This window comes from Dendrobates tinctorius, unplaced genomic scaffold (assembly GCF_039654945.1).
Source record: "Dendrobates tinctorius isolate UK_male_01 unplaced genomic scaffold, ASM3965494v1 ptg000257l, whole genome shotgun sequence".
NCBI lineage: Eukaryota > Metazoa > Chordata > Amphibia > Anura > Dendrobatidae > Dendrobates > Dendrobates tinctorius.
This window is the reverse complement of record NW_027361924.1, coordinates 6,643,631-6,670,585: the sequence shown is the minus strand read 5'-3', so window position 1 is coordinate 6,670,585 and position 26,955 is coordinate 6,643,631. Positions and strand designations below refer to the sequence as shown.

Below are 26,955 nucleotides of genomic sequence, written 5' to 3'. Positions count from 1 at the left end.
CACAGTCTCTGCACGGGGCACAGTCTCTGCATGGGGCTGCTGTCTCTGCATGGGCACAGTCTCTGAAAGGGCTGCTGTCTCTGCACGGGGCACAGTCTCTGCATGGGCTGCTGTCTCTGCACGGGGCACAGTCTCTGCACGGGCTGCTGTCTTTGCACAGGGCACAGTCTCTGCATGGGCTGCTATCTCTGCACGGGGCACAGTCTCTGCATGGGCTGCTATCTCTGCATGGGGCACAGTCTCTGCACGGGCTCCTGTCTCTGCACGGCGCACAGTCTCTGCATGGGCTGCTGTCTCTGCACGGGGCACAGTCTCTGCATGGGCTGCTGTCTCTGCACGGGGCACAGTCTCTGCATGGGCTGCTGTCTCTGCATGGGCTGCTGTCTCTGCATGGGCTGCTGTCTCTGCATGGGACACAGTCTCTGCACAGGCTGCTGTCTCTGCACGGGGCACAGTCTCTGCACGGGCTGCTGTCTCTGCACGGGGCACAGTCTCTGCACAGGCTGCTGTCTCTGCACGGGGCACAGTCTCTGCATGGGCTGCTGTCTCTGCACGGGACACAGTCTCTGCACAGGCTGCTGTCTCTGCACGGGGCACAGTCTCTGCACGGGCTGCTGTCTCTACACGGGGCACAGTCTCTGCACGGGGCTGCTGTCTCTGCATGGGCTGCTGTCTCTGCATGGGCACAGTCTCTGAAAGGGCTGCTGTCTCTGCACGGGGCACAGTCTCTGCATGGGCTGCTGTCTCTGCACGGGCTGCTGTCTCTCCACGGGGCACTGTCTCTGCATGGGGCACAGTCTCTGCATCGGCTGCTGTCTCTGCACAGGGCACAGTCTCTGCACGGGCTGCTGTCTCTGCACGGGGCACTGTCTCTGCATGGGGCACTGTCTCTGCACGGGGCACAGTCTCTGCAGGGGCTGCTATCTCTGCACGGGGCACAGTCTCTGCACGGGCTGCTGTCTCTGCACGGGGCACAGTCTCTGCACGGGGCACAGTCTCTGCACGGGCTGCTGTCTCTGCACGGGCTGCTGTCTCTGCACGGGCTGCTGTCTCTGCACGGGGCACAGTCTCTGCACGGGCTGCTGTCTCTGCACGGGGCCCAGTCTCTGCACGGGGGTCAGGACACACCTCAACTGCCACTGCAGACTCCAGCTTCACGTAGTCACAGGCTATGGTCTCTCTGTGCGGTCCCCCTGCCTTCTGAACGGGAGCTCTCTCCCCCGGTCTGTGGCTGCGTCTTGTCCTGACCGCTGCTCTGAGGTCGGCATGCCCACTTTTCCCGCTCTCTGCCCGGCATCCTTCCTGTGTGCAGCACAACTTCCTCCTCCCCACTGCTACTGACAGGCCCATGATGCAGTCGGTCCAGGTCCAAGAGTCTTCCCCCTGGCAACCCTACTGCGCAGCTATATGGTTCCGGCCATGGAGCAGAGGAGGTAAACGCTTTCTTGTTCTTCTTATGCTTCACCCCCTTACACAGCCACGTGACCTCACTCACCCACCACACTGCTGAGGTAAAAGGAAAGCTCCGCTCTCATTGGCTGCTATCCTACAATGGAAACCGAGCTCTGTTTACTGTGGTAAAATGAAAGGTAAGCTCTGATTGGTTATTATGGAAAAATGGAAACTGAGCTCTGATTGGTTGCTGTGGTAAAATGGAAACTGAGCTCTGATTGGTTGCTGTGGTAAAATGAGAGCCACCGGCGTGTGCGGCTGCATCATGTATTTCTATGCAGCTGAACGCTCCGAGTGCCGGCGGCAGCGCCAGGTATTGACGTGGAAGACTCGTCCGAGTTTCTCACATGTGAGTATGAGCCCTATGACTTTCAGGAGGAGCTCACTGGTGGGTCCTCAGTTACCTCATTCTGCAGGCAGCAATCGACAGTGCGACACTTCGAGGCTGCAGAAGGCAAACGGCGCAGAATCTTTAATGAGACGCAATAGAAAAAAACGATTTGTGTTTTTTTTCATCCCAAATACAGACATTTAAGCAAAAATATAAATTACCCCCTAAAAGCGTACAACCCCTGTAATATAAGTGGGTTATACAGTATGTGTGTACCCCATAGTAGTGCTAACTAGGCCCTGTGTTGGTAACATTTGGTTGCATTATTGCGGTCCCATTTGTGGCCTGTTTGTCAGAATTATTCGGAGTCTTCTTATGCTTAATATTTGGGCACCATATGGCGGTATTATTTGTGGACGTCCTAGTGGTATTAATTAGGCACTGTAGTAGCGCTATGTAGGCACCGTGCTGCTATAATATGGTTACATTAGTAAGGTACTATTTGGGAACTGTATATTGGTTTTCTTTGTGCCCTCTATGGCGGTATCGCTTAGGGCAGTGTATGGTTCTGCTATTTTGGCTCCGTGGGCGGGTACAGTATAGTTATATGACTTGCGAATAGCTTGTCCTTTTAATACGTGCACTGTATGGAGGTATAATGCAGGACCTATACTGTGGCGTTATTTTAGGACAGTATGGGAGGATTACACAGCACTTGTACCATTGTATTTTTCAGGTAGAGTATATTGGTATTATTTATGTTAATTACGCACTGTACTGTGGTGCTGTTTAGGCTCTGCGGTATTATCTGTGTGCCTTATATTGGTATTATTTGGTGACTGTATGACGGTTTCACGTTTTGCACTCTACAGTGGTGTTATTCAGGAACTCCATTGTAGGATTTCATCAAAGAATGGTAGAAATATTTAGGGACTGTGTGGTTGTATTATTGGATTATTCTTCAAGGACTCTGTAGTGGTATTATTTAGGGATCTGATTGTAATGTCTGTAAAGCGCTGTGGAATTAATAGCGCAATATAAATGAGTAAAATAAATAATACTATACAGGCACAACAGTGGGATTGTCTGGTTACATTATAGTAGTTTTATTTTGAGATTGTGACGGTTTTAATTTTTTACTCTGAAACTGTATTATTTCTGCACTGTATTGGTATACAAGGCAGTACGGTGGTATTATCTGATGACTGTATGACGGTTTTATTTATGTGCTCAATAATTGTATAATTCAGAGACAGCAGTATGGTCTTATTTTAGACTGTATGGGAAATATATTTAGGGGCTGTATGGTGGTATTATTTGTGGACTCTGTAGCAATAACTACTGTAATTCTGGTGGTATCATCGAGTGACTATATAATGGGTTTATATCCTCTCGCTATGTAGATATATTTCTATACTCCTTCGTTCCGTACTTGTCTTTCTTTCTTATGCAAGCTTAGATTTCAGTTCTACGTCTTTCTCCTTCTTTTCCTTTCCCGTGCCAGCTGGCTCAGATCACTGAGGCAGCTGCAGCACTCCTTCCTCCATCCCTTCCGTGACTTCCTACCCGACTGACCTTCTGTCAGACTGACCTGTCCTCCTACACTTTCCCACTATTTTATGTATCTTAACTCCACCCACCTCCTAGCACATCCAGTGTTCCATGCAGGGAACCACCAGAGGTGCTCTGCCTCTCTCTAAGCACTGAGCCGCAATGTGGTTGTGCAGAACTACCCTGTTGTGTGGGGTGCGAGTGTTGGAGTGTGGAAAGGAGTTTCCACCTTACCTGGATGGTGGGGCACCACACCTTAGGAGAAGGTGCAGTACCTCTGTGGCGACTGAGCCTCAGGGGCGCCACATATCCACCAGATTTCTGCACAACACAACTGATGGTCCCAACCCCATTTATAAGGCAAGAAATCCCACTTATTAGACCTGACAGGGCACACCTGTGAAGTGAAAGCCATTTCCGGTGACTACCTCTTGAAGCTCATAAAGAGAATGCCAAGAATGTGCAAAGCAGTAATCAAAGCAAAAGGTGGCTACTTTGAAGCACCTAGAATATAAGACATACAGTATTTTCATTTTTTTTCACACTTTTTTGTTAATTATATAATTCCACATGTGGTAATTCATAGTTTTGATCCCTTCAGAGTGAATCTACAATTTTCATAGTCATGAAAATAAAGAAAACTCTTTGAATGAGAAGGTGTGTCCAAACTTTGGTCTGTACTGTTTATGTTGGTGTAATTTAGTGACTGGACAGTGGTGTTATTTTCGAGCTGTGTCAGACAATTATTTATATTATTTGGGCGCTGCATGGTGGTATTATTTGCGGACTCCTTAGGAACTGTACTTTAATGCAGTGGTATTATTTGGGAGCATTATTGTGGTGTTATTTGGTCGCATTGTTGTGGTAATTGGGCACATTATAGTAGTATTATTTGGGCGCATTATTGTGGTATTGTTTGGTTGCATTAGGTCGCATTATTGTGTTATTTGATAGTTTTATTTGTATCCTCCATGTTGGTATTTGTAACAACCCTGCTGGCATCACTGCATGGCCTCCCATCCCCCGCACACCAACTTACTTTCTGCTTCATGCCATGCTGTGAATTCTGTCTGTTGCCAGCCCTGTGCCTCTGCTCTCCATGTTTCCTGACTGTGTGTATAGGGGGGCGGCGCCTGAACTCTCTGGTTCTTATGCAGTCAGGGTGCACCTGGCTAATGGGTCCCTGACCAATTACCCTTGCAGCTCCGTCTGTGCATCTGCACCCTTGCAGCTCTGTCTGTGCATCTTCACCCTTGCAGCTCTGTCTTCCCTGCTGCTGCAGAACTTCTTGCTGCAGTTTCTCCACAGACCTTGTGGTTCAGCTCTACTCCGCACTCCTGTGGTTCCGCCTACTCCGCACTCCTGCGGCTCCGCCTACTCCGCACTCCAGCCTATAACCATACCTGCACCTCCTGTGTGAACAGGTCCAAATCCTGTTCCAACATACACCACTCCCTCCTGCCTACACCTGCACCTGCTGTGTGAATCTGTCCTGTGTCTCAAGCCGTGCCCACCTGTCCTGTGTCTCAAGCCGTGCCCGCTTGCCCTGTGTCTCCAAGCCATGCCCGCTTGCCCTGTGTCTCCAAGCCACGCCTGCTTGCCCAGTGTCTCCAAGCCACGCCTGCTTGCCCAGTGTCTCAGCCGTGCCTATCGTGTCTACCTGCCTGCCTGTCTATAGCTTCTGTCAAGGTGACTTGTCCCCGAGTGGGACCAGCAGCCACAGCCAGACACCACCCTGGAGTGGCACCCGACAGCTATCTGCCGCACAAGCCTGACCTCACCATCAGAGGCTCCAGTGAAGACCGAGGCAGCTGTCGTAGTCAGGCCCCTTCCAGGGTAGTCTGGTTTGTGGCACAGTGGGGCCACAACCCCCTGGCTTGCGCCATTCAGCCAAGGAGCGAGCGTGACAGTATTATTCGGAGACTCTATAGTGGTCTTATTTTGGGGCTTTATCGGATAATTATTTGGGCAGTGTATGGTGGTATTTTTTAAATGCTGCAATCATTGGGAATTTTCTGTCTAACACATTAACCAATGATAAAGAATAGGTAGAGATGTGGAGAAAAAAATCACCTAATTTGCGAGTAAATTTATGATCTCCCTTCAGATGTCGTCCTGGACAGATTCGAGCCCATGCCCCCCAGTGTTGCCGGCCAGCAGTGTCAGCCCCGTACTGGCCATGAATGATGTCTACTTCATGGCAGTCGTCATGTAAGCCGCAACTTCAAGCTGACTTCACATAGAAAAGCCTCTGGCTGCACACTCAGCTAACTGGCACAGATTAGAGCAGACTTTGGTCCTCACTGACCCATTTAGTGCCAAGGGCTGGTCGCTGAGGAACAGCTTTCACGCGATGAGCCCTCCCCTGCACATATGGGGCCGGTCACCCTCACGGTCCCCATTTGCCCGTGTTCGTGTCCCCGGTCACATCAGGCTGCAGTCCAGGAGGATGCCGTCCGTGTCCGTCTTCTGTAAAGGAGCCATGATGATCAGCAGGTGAGACGGGCGCTGGCTCCTATAGACTCAGGTCAGCAGATGTTTGGGATTCATAGGACACAGCAGAGGTCACGCCGCGGCGGTCACATCGGCTCACAGTCCCCTACACAATGACTAATATACAACGATCCGGACTGGGAAGAGTTAAAAAGACGACGTTCCGAACCTCCGGTAACATTTTTAACTCTTTCATTGCCAGATCTCGATCAGTTTGGGTTTTTCGGTCATTTTCGGAGGTTTAAATATTGTATATATGGGGTGGGGGGGGGATCTGTTTCGCATTTTAGGATTTGACACTGGATGAGAATCGATAGGTCTCTGCCAATAAGATCATATAAAATAACGTTCAGGACATTTATGGGATATTGTTTGGGACTTTTTGTATCTCAAGGAACGGGACATAAAACCCAGTTTGTCCACTTTCCAGGTCATTAAATTTGTATTTTCAATGGGATGAAGAAGGTGAAGCCTGAGGAGAGGGTCTTTCTGACCCAAAATGATTAATTTCTTCATATATACAGTTTATATTATGATGAGATCCATGAACTGACTCCCGCCACTGACAAGTGGCCACTTGCTGATTGCCTGCAATACCTTGGCTTTGCCTCTAGGGGCACTGTTCTTTATTGCAATTCCTTCAGCAAAACAACTGATCGGGAGGTGATCACTTGTGATCAGTCTATAAGCCTCATTCCACCATAGTGGAGTGGGTTTCTCCTTAACGCTTGGTCTTCAAGTTCTTCTTCGGAACACTCGTTACTTGTACTATCGTCACCGTTGCTTTCGGTCCCCTACTGAGCAGAATCCCTGTCCGTCGTGACCAGGTTTTCCCAGAATAGGTCCACGAAGTAGAAAGATGATGTCCGCTGATCCCACTATCGTTTCTGTGTTCGCAGGACATTAATGGGTCCCTACGGGATGGACCGAACCGTTTACTGCATGGAATTCAATGACTGCGTGAATGGACTAGGTGAGACCCTAAATCCTTCTCCCGTCCCCGTTGAATCGCTTTTTTTTTTTTTTTTCCTGAGAGGCACTGACATAACTATAAGGGGTGCAGAGCTGTCAGTACCAACTGGGGCTGTAGCTTCCAACATTTACATTCTCATTGGCTGGATACTTTTAAACTCCACCCCCGAGGAGCACAGATAAAAGTGGTAACTCCCACTTTCATGCAAATTTGAAAGAGTTCTACTCAGTTTACCTCCGATTTTGTGTGACAATCCTGCAGAAAATGCAAAATGAGATGATTTGCCCGGCGCCCTGATGTCTGAGGGGGTCCAAAGCTCCCTCCGCCACATAAGACACCAACATTATAGATTGCATATGAGAGGTGGGGGACCACTTCTTTCAAGGTTTGGGTATTTAAAGGGGAATTTCTACTCTGCTTCCTGTACTCCGCTGCCATGTAAGAGGACTTCACTTCTACGAGCCAAATACAGTAGTTGGTAGTCCGGTAGGAGACATCAAAATACCTGTCTTTATCCATGTGCCACTTACAGGTAAGTAAAGATGTCTGATCATCCTGAGCCTCCTGGTTCATGACCATAATGGGGTGCGTCTAGAGGACTGTATGCCACGCAGGGTGCGGGTGGATAGTGATGGCATCTGTATGGGACACTCAGCTCAGGTATAGGTACGATGGTGATGGACATAGTGCTCGCCCGCTGCAGCCTGGCCCCACAGGAATCCTAAAAGCCGCTGCCGGATCACACTGCCCTTGAATTTTGGGCTTCTCCATGATATGGTCAGGATTGGGGGCTTCCAGTTACCGTGATATAAACCAATCACCCCTCACTGTAATCAGACGGGATTTATTCTCTGGCGGTGACCCTTCCCTAAGAGGATTTGTGGGATTGTTTGGGGAAATATGAGACCATTACTTCAATTGAATCAGTGATGGTAGAATGAAAATGGGATATAAAAATCTGAGAAGAGCGGCTATTGTCTCCGAACGACCGAGGGGGAGGATTGACCCCTTCATTCCCATGCGCCTGGTGAGCCATTAATGTCATGTTCCATCTCTGTCAGCGTTAGGTGACGTATGAGGGGAATGAGATCATTGCACCATGTTCCTGGATCCAGTCCCTAATACAGTAATTTATGTTACAGGAATTAAGGTAATCGGAGGATTACGGGAGTTCTGCAGAGAAGAATATGGAGTTTACGTGAAAAGAATCCTTCCTGGTGGAGTTGCCTATTCTGATGGTAGGATAAGGTTTTGACATAGTTTGGTTCACCAGTCCTTAGTGTCCTATACTGGTCATCACCAGTCCTTAGTGTCCTATATTGGTCATCACCAGTCCTTAGTGTCCTATACTGGTCATCACCAGTCCTTAGTGTCCTATACTGGTCATCACCAGTCCTTAGTGTCCTATATTGGTCATCACCAGTCCTTAGTGTCCTATACTGGTCATCACCAGTCCTTAGTGTCCTATACTGGTCATCACCAGTCCTTAGTGTCCTATACTGGTCATCACCAGTCCTTAGTGTCCTATACTGGTCATCACCAGTCCTTAGTGTCCTATACTGGTCATCACCAGTCCTTAGTGTCCTATACTGGTCATCACCAGTCCTTAGTGTCCTATACTGGTCATCACCAGTCCTTAGTGTCCTATACTGGTCATCACCAGTCCTTAGTGTCCTATACTGGTCATCACCAGTCCTTAGTGTCCTATACTGGTCATCACCAGTCCTTAGTTTCCTATACTGGTCATCACCAGTCCTTAGTTTCCTATACTGGTCATCACCAGTCCTTAGTGTCCTATACTGGTCATCACCAGTCATTAGTGTCCTATACTGGTCATCACCAGTCCTTAGTGTCCTATACTGGTCATCACCAGTCCTTAGTGTCCTACACTGGCCATCGCCAGTCATTAGTGGCCTTTACTGGTAATTACCAGTCATTAATGTTCTACACTGGTCACCATCAGTCATTAGTGTCTTATACTGGTCATCGCCATTAATTAGTGTCCTATACTGGTCATCACCAGTCTTTAGTGTCCTATACTTGTCATCGCCAGTCATTAGTATCCTATACTTGTCATCGCCAGTCATTAGTGTCCTATACTTGTCATCGCCAGTCATTAGTATCCTATACTTGTCATCGCCAGTCATTAGTATCCTATACTGGTCATCGCCAGTCATTAGTGTCCTATACTGGTCATCCCCAGTCATTAGTGTCCTATACTGGTCATCCCCAGTCATTAGTGTCCTATACTGGTCATCTCCAGTCATTAGTGTCCTATACTAATCATCACCAGTCATTAGTATCCTATACTGGTCATCACCAGTCATTAGTGTCCTATACTGGTCATCCCCAGTCATTAATGACCTTTACTGGTCATCCCCAGTTATTAGTGTCCTCTACTGGTCATCCCCAGTCATTAGTGTCCTCTACTTGTCCTTTCTGTTACCTTCAGCCAGATGTTTCCTCTACTGATCTCTTCACATTCATCTAGAAGGTCCTTTATTGGTTCCCTCGACCACTTTCAGCCAGCAGCATCCTAGCCTGATTTCTCTACCATCATACTGGATTTCACTATTTCTTCCTTATATTTCTTCCTTCTTACCTCTGCCCATAGCATTCACTTGGTACGTCACTCAGCTTTCCACAAAGACTTCTTACCTCTGCACATAGCATTCACTTGGTACGTCTCTCAACTAACCCCCTGCTTTACCCCAGTATTATTTATGACCTTGTTTACTTTGGCTTGATCATATGCATCTGGTCCACTCTTAATTATCTGACCAAGAGGAGCACAGACCACTCCTCTCAGCTTCACACCTGAATGCACTTTGTAGCACATATATTGCATAGCACAAGTCTGCCAAGACTTTAGTCTGCAGTGTGTATCCTAGAAGTGTGTATCTTAAAAGTGTGAGATGATATGAAAATATGAATTAATCCAGAATTGGAACAGAAGGTAACTGGAAAGAGTCACTGTAAACAATGTTTTTGTTTGTTTCCACTCTAACCCCTATAATCCTTCACTTTCTGATAACCCCACTAATCCCTACACCTAGTAAGGAACTGTTCATCTCTTCTTCAATCCTTCCAATCCATCTCACCTCTTCCTCAGATCTGTTCCTCAACATACAATCCTCTGTCTCCAAACACAGACAGCCTCCTCATGCCCTCTCCTGCTCCCACCTGCTAACGCTGTCTCTGCTTCTCCTCACTGCCGGCGATATCTCCCCAAATCCTGGTCCTCCTCACCACATTCCCACAGTCATTTCTACCTCCCATCCACACCCAATCACAACTTTCCGTAACCACTCCAACCTTATACACATTCGCCCAGCCCCAGCTTCCCCAGTCCCACTAACAGGAGCTCTGTGGAACGCTCGCTCTGTCTGCAACAAACTTTATTTCATCCATGATCTTTTTATTACTAACAAACTTTCCTTCCTTGCCATCACCGAAACCTGGCTCACCCCCTCTGACACAGCCTCTCCTGCTGCACTCTCATATGGTGGATTCCACCTTTCCCACACCCCCCGCCCCAGCTGCAAGCATGGTGGAGGAGTTGGTTTTCTCCTGTCAGATAACTGCTCCTTCACCCCAATCCCACTGCCACCCTCTGTTACCCTCCCTTCCTTCGAGGTGCACTCTGTGCGCATCTACTCCCCCTCCAACTAGCTGTCATATACCGCCCTCCAGGGTCAGCCACCACCTTCTTTGACCACTTCACCACCTGGATACTCCATTTCCTTTCCACTGATATCCCCACTATCATCTTGGGCGACTTCAACATCCCCATTGACACTTCCCTCTCAGCTGCCACTAAACTTCTATCTCTCACTTCCTCCTTCGGCCTCACTCAATGGTCTTCTGCAGCCACTCACAAAGATGGCCACACACTAGACCTCATCTTCACCTGCCTCTGCTCCCTATCTAGCCTCTCTAACTCACCTCTTCCTCTCTCTGACCACAACCTACTTACATTCTCTTCCCTCTCCTCCTCCGGTCCACAATCCCCACCTCAAAAACTCGCACACCCTCGCAGAAATCTTCAACACCTCGATCTACACTCACTGTCTGAATCCCTCCTCCCTCTTCCAGACATAAGTTCCCTACACAATGCGGATGCCGCTGCCGCTCTATATAACACCACAATAGCTGTAGCTTTGGAATCAGTTGCCCCTCTCACACATACCAAAGCTCACAAAATCAACAGACAGCCCTGGCACACCAGTCTGACCAAAGAACTGAGGCGGGCTTCCAGGGCTGCTGAGTGGAGATGGAAAAAATCCCACTCCAATAAGGACTTCATCACATTCAAACAGTCCCTCACTACTTTCAAGACCACACTCGCCACAGCTAAACAAACCTACTTCTCATCTCTCATATCCTCCCTGTCTCACAACCCTAAACAGTTATTCAACACCTTCAATTCTCTCCTCCGTCCCCCAGCACCTCCTCCCTCTCCACTCATCTTAGCTGAAGACTTTGCCTCATTTTTCAAGGAGAAGATTGATAACATCAGAGACAGTCTTGGTCAACAACCCCCAGTGCCCTTCCTCCTAACTGCCCTGCCCTCCTCCCCCAAAACCAACTTCTCCACCATTACAGAAGATCGACTCTCCACTCTACTCTCAAGATCACATCTCACTACCTGTGCACTTGACCCGATCCCATCCCACTTCATCCCAAACCTCACCACAGTCTTCATCCCAACCCTAACCCATCTCTTCAACCTATCACTAACAACTGGTGTTTTCCCCTCAAGCTTTAAATATGCCTCAATCACACCTATCCTCAAAAAGCCCTCTCTTGACCCATCCTCTGTATCTAGCTATCGCCCTATATCACTTCTCCCCTATGCCTCAAAACTACTGGAACAACACGTCTGCCTTGAACTGTCCTCCCACCTCTCTTCTTGCTCCCTCCTTGACCACTTGCAATCCGGCTTCTAGCCACACCATTCCACTGAAACTGCCCTAACTAAGGTCACCAATGACCTACTAGCCACCAAGGCCAAGCGACACTACTCTGTCCTCCTCCTCCTGGACCTGTCCTCTGCCTTTGACACAGTGGACCATTCCCTATTATTACAGACCCTCTCATCTCTTGGTATCACAGACTCGGCCCTATCTTGGATTGCGTCATACCTAGCAGACCGGACATTCATCGTCTCCCACTCGCACACCACCTCCTCACCGCGCCCCCTATCCATCGGAGTACCGCAAGGTTCAGTCCTAGGGCCCCTGCTCTTCTCCATTTACACCTTCGGCCTCGGACAGCTCATAGAATCTCATGGCTTTCAGTATCACCTCTATGCTGATGACACACAGATCTACATCTCTGGACCAGATATCACCTCTCTGCTAACCAGAATCCCTCAATGTCTGTCTGCTATTTCATCCTTCTTCTCCGCTAGATTTCTAAAACTTAATATGGACAAAACAGAATTCATCATCTTTCCCCATCTCACGTGACCCCCCCAACAGACCTATCCATTAAAGTAAACGGCTGCCCACTCTCTCCAGTCCCACAAGCTCGCTGCCTCGGGGTAATCCTTGACACTGATCTCTCCTTCAAAACACATATCCAAGCCCTTTCCACTTCCTGCTGACTTCAACTCAAAAATATTTCACAGATCCGTACATTCCTCAACCAAGAATCTGCAAAAACCTTAGTCCATGCCCTCATCATCTCTCGCCTTGACTACTGCAACCTCCTGCTCTGTGGCCTCCCCTCTAATACTCTCGCACCCCTCTAATCTATTCTTAACTCTGCTGCCCGACTAATCCACCTGTCCCCCCGCTATTCCCCAGCTTCTCCCCTCTGTCAATCCCTGCTCTGGCTCCCCATTACCCAAAGACTCCAGTTCAAAATCCTAACCATGACAAACAAAGCCATCCACAACCTGAGTCCTCCGTACATCTGTGACCTCGTCTCCCGGTACTTACCTGCACGCAACCTCCGATCCTCACGAGATCTCCTTCTGTACTCCCCTCTTATCTCCTCTTCTGTATCCTCACCCATCCCCTGTAGATTGTGAGCCCTCGCGGGCAGGGTCCTCTCTCCACCTGGACAAGTCGTGACTTGCATTGTTTAAGATTATTGTACTTGTATGTATTATGTATACCCCTCCTCACATGTAAAGCGCCATGGAATAAATGGCGCTATAATAATAAATAATAATAATAATAATTTCCAAGACATCTCGTAACCTTCACCCTTACTTTCAGCCAGCCACATAATGTGCTCCAGTCTTTATTTTGGATCCATGTTTTTTGAGGTTTATAGAGCTGTATAGGTTCTCTACAAACTATGGAAGGTGATATCCATATCATCATCTTTTATATCTCATTTCTGAAGGACGTCTGCTTCCTGGAGATCAGATTCTGGAGGTGAATGGAGAAAGTCTGCTCGGAGTCTCAAACGACAGGTAACATCTGGGGAAAAGCCAACTGATCGCTAGTTTCCAGGGCTCTGGTATCAAGTTGTGAGCCTAATTTCTCATGGATTTTCCACAGAGCTGTTGACATTTTACGGATGGCGTCCGCTACCAGCTACATGCGACTCCTCATTGCTCGGGATGAAGAAGCCAGGTTTGGAAATCCTTTATTTTTCTGGTTGTCTAACCTTTCTGGATCATCAGGGTATTCTATATGAGGTTCCTCGGTAGCATCACTGTTGTTTCCTTCAAAGGTTGAAGGTCTATAGACTGTTAATGATCAGGGCATGATTGCTCTTCTGGACCCTGGTCTTCCTCTGCAGAATCACATAGCATGACCACATAATACATGGCTGGGTGGAAAGGAATTGACTCACGGGTCTGGCTAATGGCTAATACAGAGAAGATGCTGGGGTCCCAATTAGTGAGATCCATGACAAAGGTTGTCTTCATGAGACCACCACTTTAACTTTGAAGACATCATCATATTAGGGCCTGACTTTAGTTCCTCAATTCCTTGAGTGAGTAGAGGTAGCACCGCCGGAGGCGTCTCTTCTGGGGTCACAGTATCATGGATTTTCAGAGTTCCTACAAGAGGGGTATCTGCTCTCCATCTTGTGAGCTGTATCCTAATTTATTTACCAACCTGGCATCTGTTCACGAGCGCCCACGACATGGCATCACATGTTCCCTATCACCGCCCGAAGGCAAAATCTCTGACCCTCACACGTATCGATTTCCCTCACACATATCCATGGCCCTCACACATATCGATGCGCCGACGATCCTTCTAAGAGACCTGCAATTTGTAATTAACATATTTTTTATTTTTCTCTCTCTATTACTATTTTCCAAATTGGGGCAGAAATAGAAAAGTAGGATGGAGTTGGGGACCTGCTTACTAAATTGTGGCCAAATAAGCCCCCATTATCTCAAACCAGCATTTACATTGATTGGAGACTCTCAGAAAAATTCTGGGGGAAAAAAAAAAATCATCTTTTGTATCCAAACGATAAATCCTGTAAAAAGGAAAGAGATGAAAAGTAAAGAGGTCGAAGCGGTCATTATCTACAGGGGGTAATATGGGATCAACTCGAAAAGTCATTATCCTGGAGGCAGCCTGACCCCCTGGGGTATAATCTGCTCTGCCGACAGCTGTACTGTAATATAAATATAACTGCTGTCATCTCTTCTGAGAATAGGAAAGAGCGCAGTAATGGAGGCCGGATATCTGCATTATGTAGTCATCCACATACAGTCCTACCCCAACAGTGGTTCTATTCTTGTACATAGGGGCAGTATTATAGTAGTTATATTCTTGTACATAGGGGCATTATTATAGTAGTTATATTCTTGTACATAGGGGACAGTATTATAGTAGTTATATTCTTGTACATAGGGGACAGTATTATAGTAGTTATATTCTTGTACATAGGGGCATTATTATAGTAGTTATATTCTTGTACATAGGGGACAGTATTATAGTAGTTATATTCTTGTACATAGGGGACAGTATTATAGTAGTTATATTCTTGTACATAGGGACAGTATTATAGTAGTTATATTCTTGTACATAGGAGCAGTATTATAGTAGTTATATTCTTGTACATAGGAGGCAGTATTATAGTAGTTATATTCTTGTACATAGGGGCAGTATTATAGTAGTTATATTCTTGTACATAGGAGCAGTATTATAGTAGTTATATTCTTGTACATAGGGGCATTATTATAGTAGTTATATTCTTGTACATAGGAGCAGTATTATAGTAGTTATATTCTTGTACATAGGAGGCAGTATTATAGTAGTTATATTCTTGTACATAGGGGCAGTATTATAGTAGTTATATTCTTGTACATAGGAGCAGTATTATAGTAGTTATATTCTTATACATAGGAGCAGTATTATAGTAGTTATATTCTTGTACATAGGGGCATTATTATAGTAGTTATATTCTTGTACATAGGGGACAGTATTATAGTAGTTATATTCTTGTACATAGGGGACAGTATTATAGTAGTTATATTCTTGTACATAGGGACAGTATTATAGTAGTTATATTCTTGTACATAGGAGCAGTATTATAGTAGTTATATTCTTGTACATAGGAGGCAGTATTATAGTAGTTATATTCTTGTACATAGGGGCAGTATTATAGTAGTTATATTCTTGTACATAGGAGCAGTATTATAGTAGTTATATTCTTGTACATAGGGGCATTATTATAGTAGTTATATTCTTGTACATAGGGGACAGTATTATAGTAGTTATATTCTTGTACATAGGGGACAGTATTATAGTAGTTATATTCTTGTACATAGGGACAGTATTATAGTAGTTATATTCTTGTACATAGGAGCAGTATTATAGTAGTTATATTCTTGTACATAGGGGCAGTATTATAGTAGTGATATTCTTGTACATAGGAGGCAGTATTATAGTAGTTATATTCTTGTACATAGGGGCAGTATTTTAGTAGTTATATTCTTGTACATAGGGGCAGTATTATAGTAGTTATATTCTTGTACATAGGAGCAGTATTATAGTAGTTATATTCTTGTACATAGGGGCAGTATTATAGTAGTTATATTCTTGTACATAGGGGGCAGTATTATAGTAGTTATATTCTTGTACATAGGAGCAGTATTATAGTAGTTATATTCTTGTACATAGGGGGCAGTATTATAGTAGTTATATTCTTGTACATAGGAGCAGTATTATAGTAGTTATATTCTTGTACATAGGAGGCAGTATTATAGTAGTTATATTCTTGTACATAGGAGGCAGTATTATAGTAGTTATATTCTTGTACATAGGGGCAGTATTATAGTAGTGATATTCTTGTACATAGGGGGCAGTATTATAGTAGTTATATTCTTGTACATAGGGGCAGTATTATAGTAGTTATATTCTTGTACATAGGGGCAGTATTATAGTAGTTATATTCTTGTACATAGGAGGCAGTATTATAGTAGTTATACTCTTGTACATAGGAGCAGTATTATAGTAGTTATATTCTTGTACATAGGGGCAGTATTATAGTAGTTATATTCTTGTGTATAGGAGCAGTATTATAGTAGTGATATTCTTGTACATAGGGGCAGTATTATAGTAGTTATATTCTTGTACATAGGGGCAGTATTATAGTAGTTATATTCTTGTGTATAGGAGCAGTATTATAGTAGTGATATTCTTGTACATAGGGGCAGTATTATAGTAGTTATATTCTTGTACATAGGGGCAGTATTATAGTAGTTATATTCTTGTACATAGGAGCAGTATTATAGTAGTTATATTCTTGTACATAGGAGCAGTATTATAGTAGTTATATTCTTGTACATAGGGGGCAGTATTATAGTAGTTATATTCTTGTACATAGGAGCAGTATTATAGTAGTTATATTCTTGTACATAGGGGGCAGTATTATAGTAGTGATATTCTTGTACATAGGAGCAGTATTATAGTAGTTATATTCTTGTACATAGGGGTAGTATTATAGTAGTTATACTCTTGTACATAGGAGCAGTATTATAGTAGTTATATTCTTGTACATAGGGAGCAGTATTATAGTAGTTATATTCCTGTACATAGGAGCAGTATTATAGTAGTTATATTCTTGTACATAGGGAGCAGTATTATAGTAGTTATATTCTTGTACATAGGAGCAGTATTATAGTAGTTATATTCTTGTACATAGGGGGCAGTATTATAGTAGTTATATTCTTGTACATAGGAGCAGTATTATAGTAGTTATATTCTTGTACATAGGGGGCAGTATTATAGTAGTGATATTCTTGTACATAGGAGCAGTATTATAGTAGTTATATTCTTGTACATAGGGGTAGTATTATAGTAGTTATACTCTTGTACATAGGAGCAGTATTATAGTAGTTATATTCTTGTACATAGGGGCAGTATTATAGTAGTTATATTCTTGTACATAGGGGTAGTATTATAGTAGTTATACTCTTGTACATAGGAGCAGTATTATAGTAGTTATATTTTTGTACATAGGGGCAGTATTATAGTAGTTATATTCTTGTGTATAGGAGCAGTATTATAGTAGTGATATTCTTGTACATAGGGGCAGTATTATAGTAGTTATATTCTTGTACATAGGGGCAGTATTATAGTAGTTATATTCTTGTGTATAGGAGCAGTATTATAGTAGTGATATTCTTGTACATAGGGGCAGTATTATAGTAGTTATATTCTTGTACATAGGAGCAGTGTTATAGTAGTTATATTCTTGTACATAGGAGCAGTATTATAGTAGTTATATTCTTGTACATAGGGGGCAGTATTATAGTAGTTATATTCTTGTACATAGGAGCAGTATTATAGTAGTTATATTCTTGTACATAGGGGGCAGTATTATAGTAGTGATATTCTTGTACATAGGAGCAGTATTATAGTAGTTATATTCTTGTACATAGGGGTAGTATTATAGTAGTTATACTCTTGTACATAGGAGCAGTATTATAGTAGTGATATTCTTGTACATAGGAGCAGTATTATAGTAGTTATATTCTTGTACATAGGGGGGCAGTATTATAGTAGTTATATTCTTGTACATAGTGGCAGTATTATAGTAGTTATATTCCTGTACATAGGATCACATGAGTTTTGTGTTAACATTTGAGGATCTGATACTCAGCCTTTTGTATACATGCTATGGATTGTGCTGATTCATGTCTATCTTTATAGCGCTTTGTGGTAATCCATTCTATTACATTAAGTTACATACCTTGTGATCGATTCCAATATATAGCGCTATATGTTCATTTATTCTAGGCTCTATGTCCTGCTATCAAGTACTATATAGTTTACATACTGGTATTGCATATTTGTGAACTAATTTTGTTTACCCAACTTTTTCAGCAGTTTATTATATTACATATATTTTTCACATTTTTATTATATTCATTTTCTTTTACACATATCAAAAGCATATTTATCATCACAATTGTCACCCAGTGTTTCACACTCGATATTTTTCATTGTGCATTCTTTTCACATTAATAATTCTTTTTGTTTTTTCACTGCATACACGTATACTGATATATATATATACAGTCATATGTAAAAGTTTGGGCACCCCTATTAATGTTAACCTTTTTTCTTTATAACAGTTTTGGTTTTTGCAACAGCTATTTCAGTTTCATATGTCTAATAACTGATGGACTCAGTTATATTTCTGGATTCAAATGAGGTTTATTGTACTAACAGAAAATGTGCAATCTGCATTTAAACAAAATTTGACCGGTGCAAAAGTATGGGCACCCTTATCATTTTCTTGATTTGAACACTCCTAACTACTTTTTACTGACTTCCTGAAGCACTAAATTGGTTTTGTAACCTCATTGAGCTTTGAACTTCATAGCCAGGTGTATCAAATCATGAGAAAAGGTATTTAAAGTGGCCACTTGCAAGTAGTTCTCCTATTTGATTCTCCTATGAAGAGTGGCATCATGGGCTCCTCAAAACAACTCTCAAATGATCTGAAAACAAAGATTATTCAACATAGCTTTTCAGGGGAAGGATACAAAAAGTTGTCTCAGAGATGTAACCAGTCAGTTTCCACTGTGAGGAACATAGTAAGGAAATGGAAGAACACAGGTACAGTTCTTGTTAAGCCCAGAAGTGGCAGGCCAAGAAAAATATCAGAAAGGCAGAGAAGAAGAATGGTGAGAACAGTCAAGGACAATCCACAGACCACCTCCAAAGACCTGCAGCATCATCTTGCTGCAGATGGTGTCACTGTGCATCGGTCAACAATACAGCGCATGCATAACGCCTTTTTGTATGACCAAACAACTCAATCTTTGTTTCATCAGTCCACAGGACCTTCTTCCAAAATGTAACTGGCTTGTCCAAATGTGCTTTTGCATACCTCAGGCGACTCTGTTTGTGGCGTGCTTGCAGAAACGGCTTCTTTCGCATCACTCTCCCATACAGCTTCTCCTTGTGCAAAGTGCGCTGTATTGTTGACCGATGCACAGTGACACCATCTGCAGCAAGATGATGCTGCAGGTCTTTGGAGGTGGTCTGTGGATTGTCCTTGACTGTTCTCACCATTCTTCTTCTCTGCCTCTCTGATATTTTTCTTGGCCTGCCACTTCTGGGCTTAACAAGAACTGTACCTGTGTTCTTCCATTTCCTTACTATGTTCCTCACAGTGGAAACTGACAGGTTAAATCTCTGAGACAACTTTTTGTATCCTTCCCCCTGAAAAGCTATGTTGAATAATCTTTGTTTTCAGATCATTTGAGAGTTGTTTTGAGGAGCCCATGATGCCACTCTTCATAGGAGAATCAAATAGGAGAACTACTTGCAAGTGGCCACTTTAAATACCTTTTCTCATGATTTGATACACCTGGCTATGAAGTTCAAAGCTCAATGAGGTTACAAAACCAATTTAGTGCTTCAGAAAGTCAGTAAAAAGTAGTTAGGAGTGTTCAAATCAAGAAAATGATAAGGGTGCCCACACTTTTGCACCGGTCAAATTTTGTTTAAATGCAGATTGCACATTTTCTGTTAGTACAATAAACCTCATTTGAATCCAGAAATATAACTGAGTCCATCAGTTCTTAGATATATGAAACTGAAATACCTGTTGCAAAAACCAAAATTGTTATAAAGAAAAAAGGTTAACATTAATAGGGGTGCCCAAACTTTTACATATGACTGTATATATGCACATTTTCTCTGCTGTTCCATTGGGGATTATTACATAATTTTGTTCCTTACCATAAAAAAATTCTCTTCTGCAGTGGTAAACACATTCAAGTATGTTATTACTATTATATTGAGGTGTTTTTTGTGCCACATTTTTTAATCATCTTATTTGTTTTTTACATTGTTGTGTATTGTGCTAGAATTTATAATAATAAACATTATTCTTTTTATATATTCCTTGGATTTTCTTCATTCATATTTACACAATTATTTATCTGTGGTTCGTGTACATCACACGGTAGTTTCGGTTCTTTACCTGATACCGGATGGTCTGCCATCCAACTTTAAAGGAACACATTGCTAATTTATTACAGATTTTTATATTTTCGATTTATATTATATATTGCTGGTGTGTTCCTTTACGTTTTCTGTACATAGGAGCAGTATTATAGTAGTTATATTCTTGTACATAGGGGGCAGTATTATAGTAGTTATATTCTTGTACATAGGGGCAGTATTATAGTAGTTATATTCTTGTACATAGGAGTAGTATTATAGTAGTTATATTCTTATACATAGGGGGCAGTATTATAGTAGTTATATTCTTGTACATAGGAGCAGTATTATAGTAGTTATATTCTTGTACATAGGGGCAGTATTATAGTAGTTATATTCTTGTACATAGGGGCAGTATTACAGTAGTTATATTCTTGTACATAGGGGGCAGTATTATAGTAGTTATATTCTTATACATAGGGGGCAGTATTATAGTAGTTATATTCTTGTACATAGGAGCAGTATTATAGTAGTTATATTCTTGTACATAGGGGCAGTATTATAGTAGTTATACTCTTGTACATAGGAGCAGTATTATAGTAGTTATACTCTTGTACATAGGGGGCAGTATTATAGTAGTTATACTCTTGTACATAGGGGGCAGTATTATAGCAGTTGTACATAGAGAGCAGTATACAGATTGTATCGTATATTATATTTCAGGAAGGAATTCTCAGAACTCTTGGAGAAATGTAGCTCTCATAGTGACACAGGATCTTCCCGAAGTTCCCCCATAATGCACAGCAGTGAGTATAGCACCAGATATTCCAGGGATATTTGCACTGAAATTGGTGACTATGATTTTCTGTTGTGTGTGGGTTAACCCTTATGGAGATAACTTTTCAGCCTCCTATATTCCTCGCTTTTCCCTTGTTGCTTTGTGTCTCAGGCAGGTACCTGGAGAGCACGTCCTCAGAGTCATCCTCTCGATCCCAGAGCCCATTGCTTCTAAGTCCTGCCAGCTCTCATAGCCATTTCGGAGGGAGCAGTGGGGTGTCTTCATACTCTACAGCAAGGTACCGTAGAGGTCCAGAAGATAAAATAGCTTTTCAGAAAAGGTGGTGGACTCCGTGTTGATGATATCTCAGTACTTCTATTCTTTCCTAGTGATTTGGGAGTGCAGAATATTTCCATACTTAAGTCTACAGGACTGGGGCTGGTGATCAGTGGAGGCTCCAATCGACAGGAAGGGCCCTTGGTCTATGTGCAGGAGGTACTTCCTGAGGGAGACAGCTATCGGGTAAGGCGGCCAATGATATAGTTAAGAGCAATTTTAGGGATAGTTACTGGCATTGGGTTAAGGTTCAAACATTGGGGTTGGCAAGGAGTTATGGACACACTTAGGGTTAGAGCCTGGCATGGAGCTCAGGGCAACCTTAGGGTTAGACCATGGGATGGTGTTAAGGACAATCTTAGGCTTAGAGCACGGCATGGAGTTAAGGACATCCTTAGGGTTAGACCATGGCATGGAGCTCAGGACAATCTTAGGGTTAGACCATGGCATGGAGCTCAGGACAATCTTAGGGTTAGACCATGGCATGGAGCTCAGGACAATCTTAGGGTTAGACCATGGCATGGAGTTAACGACAATCTTAGGGTTAGAACGTGGTATTGAGTTAAGGACAACCTTAGGGTTAGAACGTGGTATTGAGTTAAGGACAACCTTATGGTTATATCATGGCATGGAGTTAAGGACAATCTTAGGGTTAGAACGTGGTATTGAGTTAAGGACAACCTTAGGGTTAGACCATGGCATGGCGTTAAGGACAACATTACAGCTATGGAATGACCGAGTTAGGACTGGGTTTGTAAGGAAACTCTAACGATGTAGTCAGATATGATGCCATTCATGTTTTTGTAAACCTAAACCCCTCGTGCCCACTTCCCAGGATGGACGGCTACGATCCGGAGACCAGCTGCTGTCTATTAACAAAGACTCAATGATTGGAGTAACCAATGAAGAAGCCAAACGGATTCTGGCCCGAGCCCGGTTCAGGTGAGTACCAGATCACACAATCTGGAGCTATGACCATTGGAACAGGACTGGTCTGCTATATAACGGTTACAACCAAGACATCTCCTCCTCCTTCTAATGTAACCCCCTTATATCTTTCTTCTAAGACAGAACAGCTGCACCGACGTGTCCTTCATACCAAATGTGAGCCGACTTCGCAGTTGCTCCGTATCCAGTAGTTCTTCTTTGCTGCAGCACAGGATTGTGGGAAATGGACTGTCCCCCTGCAGACTTAAGGTCCACGTCCGATCTCCAGAGGTGAGAGGGCAAAAGGTCCAGGTACATCCCCTGGTGCAAAACAGGTGGAGTAACCTTTATTTCGGCCCACTTTAGTGCATGACTATGTTGTATATTTCTTACAGTGCCGACATGAAAATAACGTGCCTTCTCAATCCCCCGATATCTGCCCCCCGGAGCTGACCATATCGGGTAAGTGGGCATACTGCTCAGTCTGTTGGCCACACACTGTAATATGGAGGTCTTATTATATTGGATTATATCACATCTCACCGCAGCTCCATCGTCTCCGGCAAATCACAGAACATCTGCAGGAAGCAAACAGAAAGTCTCCTTAGATCCCCACGTCCGTATCAAAGAGGAGAAGCTGGACTTGGTGAGTGACTTTCGGTGACCACTATGTGTAGCCGCACTGAGGGACCTTACATCGTTCTCCCTCCAGAGCTGCATTCACAATTCTGCTGGCTTCCTGTCAGCGCTCACTGCCGCCCTCTGCTGTGCATGTTTTGTGTTTTGGCGTGATATAAACCAGATCTGGTAGGGATTGGAGTATAAGACATGGTTATCCCTTTCTTGGCTTGTTCGTCATCCCTGTACTGATATTCCAGATCCTGGAGATCCTCGGGCTGGAAATATCCGATGAGAAGAGGCGAGAGTTGCACCACGGCCTGATCGCAGACTGCCAGGGAACGGTGGCGTATGGAGGTGGGTACAACCCAGTGCGTGTTCTCCCTCCACACATCATGGAAATGCCCCCATCACATCGCTCTATGTTCCTCACCTGTGCTTCTGTGAGACCTGCTCCTTCTACTACATATTTGTTTACAGTCCTTTCATCACTGACATCACATGAGTGGAAAGGTCACTGCCTCCTACAGGATGCTCCTCTCCTGAAACCCTCTGTGCTGCTAGGGAATCTGCTTCTTCCATGTGTATCACTCAGACTTAGACCACAGTGTCCCCACTCCTCTTCTCCCACAAAATCGGGGATGCTTCTCTCCTGAAATCCTCTGTGCTGCTGGAGCCTTGCCCATTCCACTATTGTACCTCTCAGCCTGTGACCTCACACAAGGGCAGCATAATCCCCTCCTGAAATGCTCTGTGCTGCTGTCACTACAGCTCCAGCATTAGTTAATGTCGTGCCTCCTCAGATCTCCTGCAGGCTCTTCGTGATGGGCTACATGATGATTTGGACGAAGCCGGTCTGGACTCCGGCTCTTTACTCTTCACCCATTATGAAGCTGCCAATTTGCTGGACACATGTGCGTTCCAGTCCCCGGTCACTAAGGTATGAGGGGCGCTCACTCAGACCACGCCGGCTCTGTGGGGGCTCCTCCAGCATCACACCTTTCACCCCCTCTGTCCTTATTCTGTAGGAATTTGATGTCCCGAGGTTCTTCGACAGCTTAGATCTGGAGAAAATGCAGGAAGAAGTGTCTGAGCTGAAGCAGGAGATGCGGCGGCTGAAGGTGGGTGATGCAGGTCGGGGTTGTCCCCCAGATTGTGGATCTTAGGTTCCTCCAGAAAGTGGGATCGGGACTTCTCAGGAAAAAGGCTGAAATCTTATGTTCAGGCTCCAACCCGGGTGCCTGCCACATCAGTCACTTCTCTAATGGCAGACCCTTTAATTAAATACAGACCCCCAACCTAAACCCCCTAAACAAGTACAGATCCCAAAAGCCTTAAACTTTCACACATCCCGGATATGGCCCCCAAAAATAAATTCCCAAGTAATATTCCAACATACTGCAGTACAGACCCCTGAAGAGAACCCTATACCCTAGTCCAGGACCCCTAAACTGAAACAGACCCCTAAATACTGTAGACCCCAGATTATACGGATTTCAATCCAGCTCCTCTAACTACAGACCCCCAAATACAGACTATAATACATATCCCATGGACTAAAACAAACCACAGATCCCAAACCAGATCCCCTAAACCAATACAGATCCCAAACCAGATCCCCTAAACTAATCCAGATCCCCTAAACCAATACAGATCCCAAACCATATCCCCTATATCAATACTGATCCCAAACCAGATCCCCTAAACCAATACAGATCCCAAACCAGATCCCCTAAACTAATACAGATCCCAAAACAGATCCCCTAACTCAGAGACGGCAAACTCCAATACACAGAGGGACAAAATAAAAATTTTTGATAATGTCGCGGCCGACTTGGATATTTATTAAAAAAAAGTCTACAATCGAAGATTTTCCTTTTCATCAAAGATAACAATGAACTTTTTCACATGGAAACAAACTTAAAGGCATTGACCCTCAAACAAAGTACATTCTAATGAATAGATCCCCTATAGGGACCTGTAGGACTAGCTTACAGGGAGCAAGGGATCCATTTGCAATTCAAGAGGGTGCCAACCTCCGCTGACAGATAGGGATGAGAGTAGTGGACATAACAGGGTGACAACTGCCCTGTACTCCTGACCACCTGATATATTTGCTATTATTTTTGTCGGTATCACATTTTTGGGGTGTGATCAAATCTGAACATTATAGCTAATGAGAGGGGTTTTTTTTAGTGACTACCAATAAACATAGTTTTTAATGTGTTAGTCTGTGAACTCATAATTATATACACTTTTTCTATTGAAAAAAAATGGTGATACTTTACCCCCCTCCCTCAATCCACCCGACAAAGAATGGTGACCCCATCAGTGTGATTCTCCAACTGTAATACCCACACAGCCCTCCATACAGTATAATGACTACACATAGTGCTCCATACAGTATAATGACTCCACATAGTGCTCCATACAGTATAAGGGCCCCACTTAGTGCTCCATACAGTATAAGGGCCCCACATAGTGCTCCATACAGTGTAAGGGCCCCACATAGTGCTCCATACAGTGTAAGGGCCCCACATAGTGCTCCATACAGTGTAAGGGCCCCACATAGTGCTCCATACAGTATAAGGGCCCCACATAGTGCTCCATACTGTATAAGGGCCCCACATAGTGCTCCATACAGTGTAAGGGCCCCACATAGTGCTCCATACAGTGTAAGGGCCCCACATAGTGCTCCATACAGTATAAGGACCCCACATAGTGCTCCATACAGTATAATGACTCCACATAGTGCTCCATACAGTATAATGACTCCACATAGTGCTCCATACAGTATAAGGGCCCCACTTAGTGCTCCATACAGTATAAGGGCCCCACATAGTGCTCCATACAGTATAAGGGCCCCACATAGTGCTCCATACAGTGTAAGGGCCCCACATAGTGCTCCATACAGTATAATGGGCCCCACATAGTGCTCCATACAGTATAATGGGCCCCACGTAGTGCTCCATACAGTATAAGGGCCCCACATAGTGCTCCATATAGTATAAAGGGCCCCACATAGTGCTCCATATAGTATAATGGGCCCCAAGTAGTGCTCTATATAGTATAATGGGCCCCACATAGTGCTCCATATAGTATAAGGGCCCCACATAGTGCTCCATATAGTATAATGGGCCCCACATAGTGCTCCATACAGTATAAGGGCCCCACATAGTGCTCCATACAGTATAAGGGCCCCACATAGTGCTCCATATAGTATAATGGGCCCCACTAAGTGCTCCATACAGTATAATGGGCCCAATGTAGTGCTCCAAATAGTATAATTGGCCCCACATAGTGCTCCATACAGTATAAGGGCCCCGCATAGTGCTCCATACAGTATAAGGGCCCCACATAGTGCTCCATACAGTATAAGGGCCCCACATAGTGCTCCATACAGTATAAGGGCCCCACATAGTGCTCCATACAGTATAAGGGCCCCACATAGTGCTCCATACAGTATAAGGGCCCCACATAGTGCTCCATACAGTATAATGGGCCCCACGTAGTGCTCCATACGGTATAAGGGCCCCACATAGTGCTCCATACAGTATAAGGGCCCCACATAGTGCTCCATACAGTAAAAGGGCCCCACATAGTGCTCCATACAGTATAAGGGCCCCGCATAGTGCTCCATACAGTATAATGGGCCCCATATTGTGCTCTGTTATGAGCTCATTTTCTGCTCCACCAGCTGGGAGTTCTCCTTCCGTTCTCCCTCTGGTAGTGACAGGAGGTAGTGAGGTTAGTTTAATTGGTAATGGTCTCCCACCTGACGAGGAGGATAGTGATTGGATCTCCGGAGTATCAGACTGGATATAAGACAGCCAACGCCCTATCCTGTTGCTGGTGATTCAGTCTGTTTCTCAAGTCTTGGACTTCAGCTCTGCTCCAGTCATCTCAAGTTAAGTTTGTTTTTTGCTAATGTTCACACTTGCTCTTGTTGGTCAACTCAGTTTTTGTGTGGTCAGCCAGCCCGGCTGGGCTGTGTTGAATTTCCACTCTTATTTATCTGTATTTGCCAATTTGCCTTTTTGTCCCTAATTAGATTGGCCTCTTTTGCTCTGTCTCAGAATATTCCAGAGTGCTGATATAGTGGGAGAAG

At 44.2% G+C, this 26,955-nt stretch overlaps 1 protein-coding gene across 3 annotated transcripts in view; it reads left to right on the top strand.

Moving 5' to 3' along the window:
• Positions 1 to 1,233: 1,233 nt before the first annotated feature.
• The window catches only part of LOC141069170 (syntaxin-binding protein 4-like), a 50,574-nt gene continuing 24,852 nt past the window's right edge, over positions 1,234 to 26,955 (top strand). The window contains exons 1-15 of one of the 3 annotated variants that reach the window (XM_073558562.1): positions 1,234 to 1,433; positions 6,727 to 6,800; positions 7,943 to 8,038; positions 13,158 to 13,227; positions 13,316 to 13,390; positions 20,912 to 20,994; positions 21,138 to 21,264; positions 21,356 to 21,488; positions 22,138 to 22,244; positions 22,370 to 22,520; positions 22,625 to 22,691; positions 22,778 to 22,875; positions 23,108 to 23,204; positions 23,651 to 23,787; positions 23,876 to 23,968. In XM_073558562.1, the coding sequence (XP_073414663.1) occupies positions 1,408 to 1,433; positions 6,727 to 6,800; positions 7,943 to 8,038; positions 13,158 to 13,227; positions 13,316 to 13,390; positions 20,912 to 20,994; positions 21,138 to 21,264; positions 21,356 to 21,488; positions 22,138 to 22,244; positions 22,370 to 22,520; positions 22,625 to 22,691; positions 22,778 to 22,875; positions 23,108 to 23,204; positions 23,651 to 23,787; positions 23,876 to 23,968 (1,434 nt within the window). In that variant the 5' untranslated portion in view covers positions 1,234 to 1,407. The other 2 variants (XM_073558564.1, XM_073558563.1) reach the window with 2 other exon arrangements.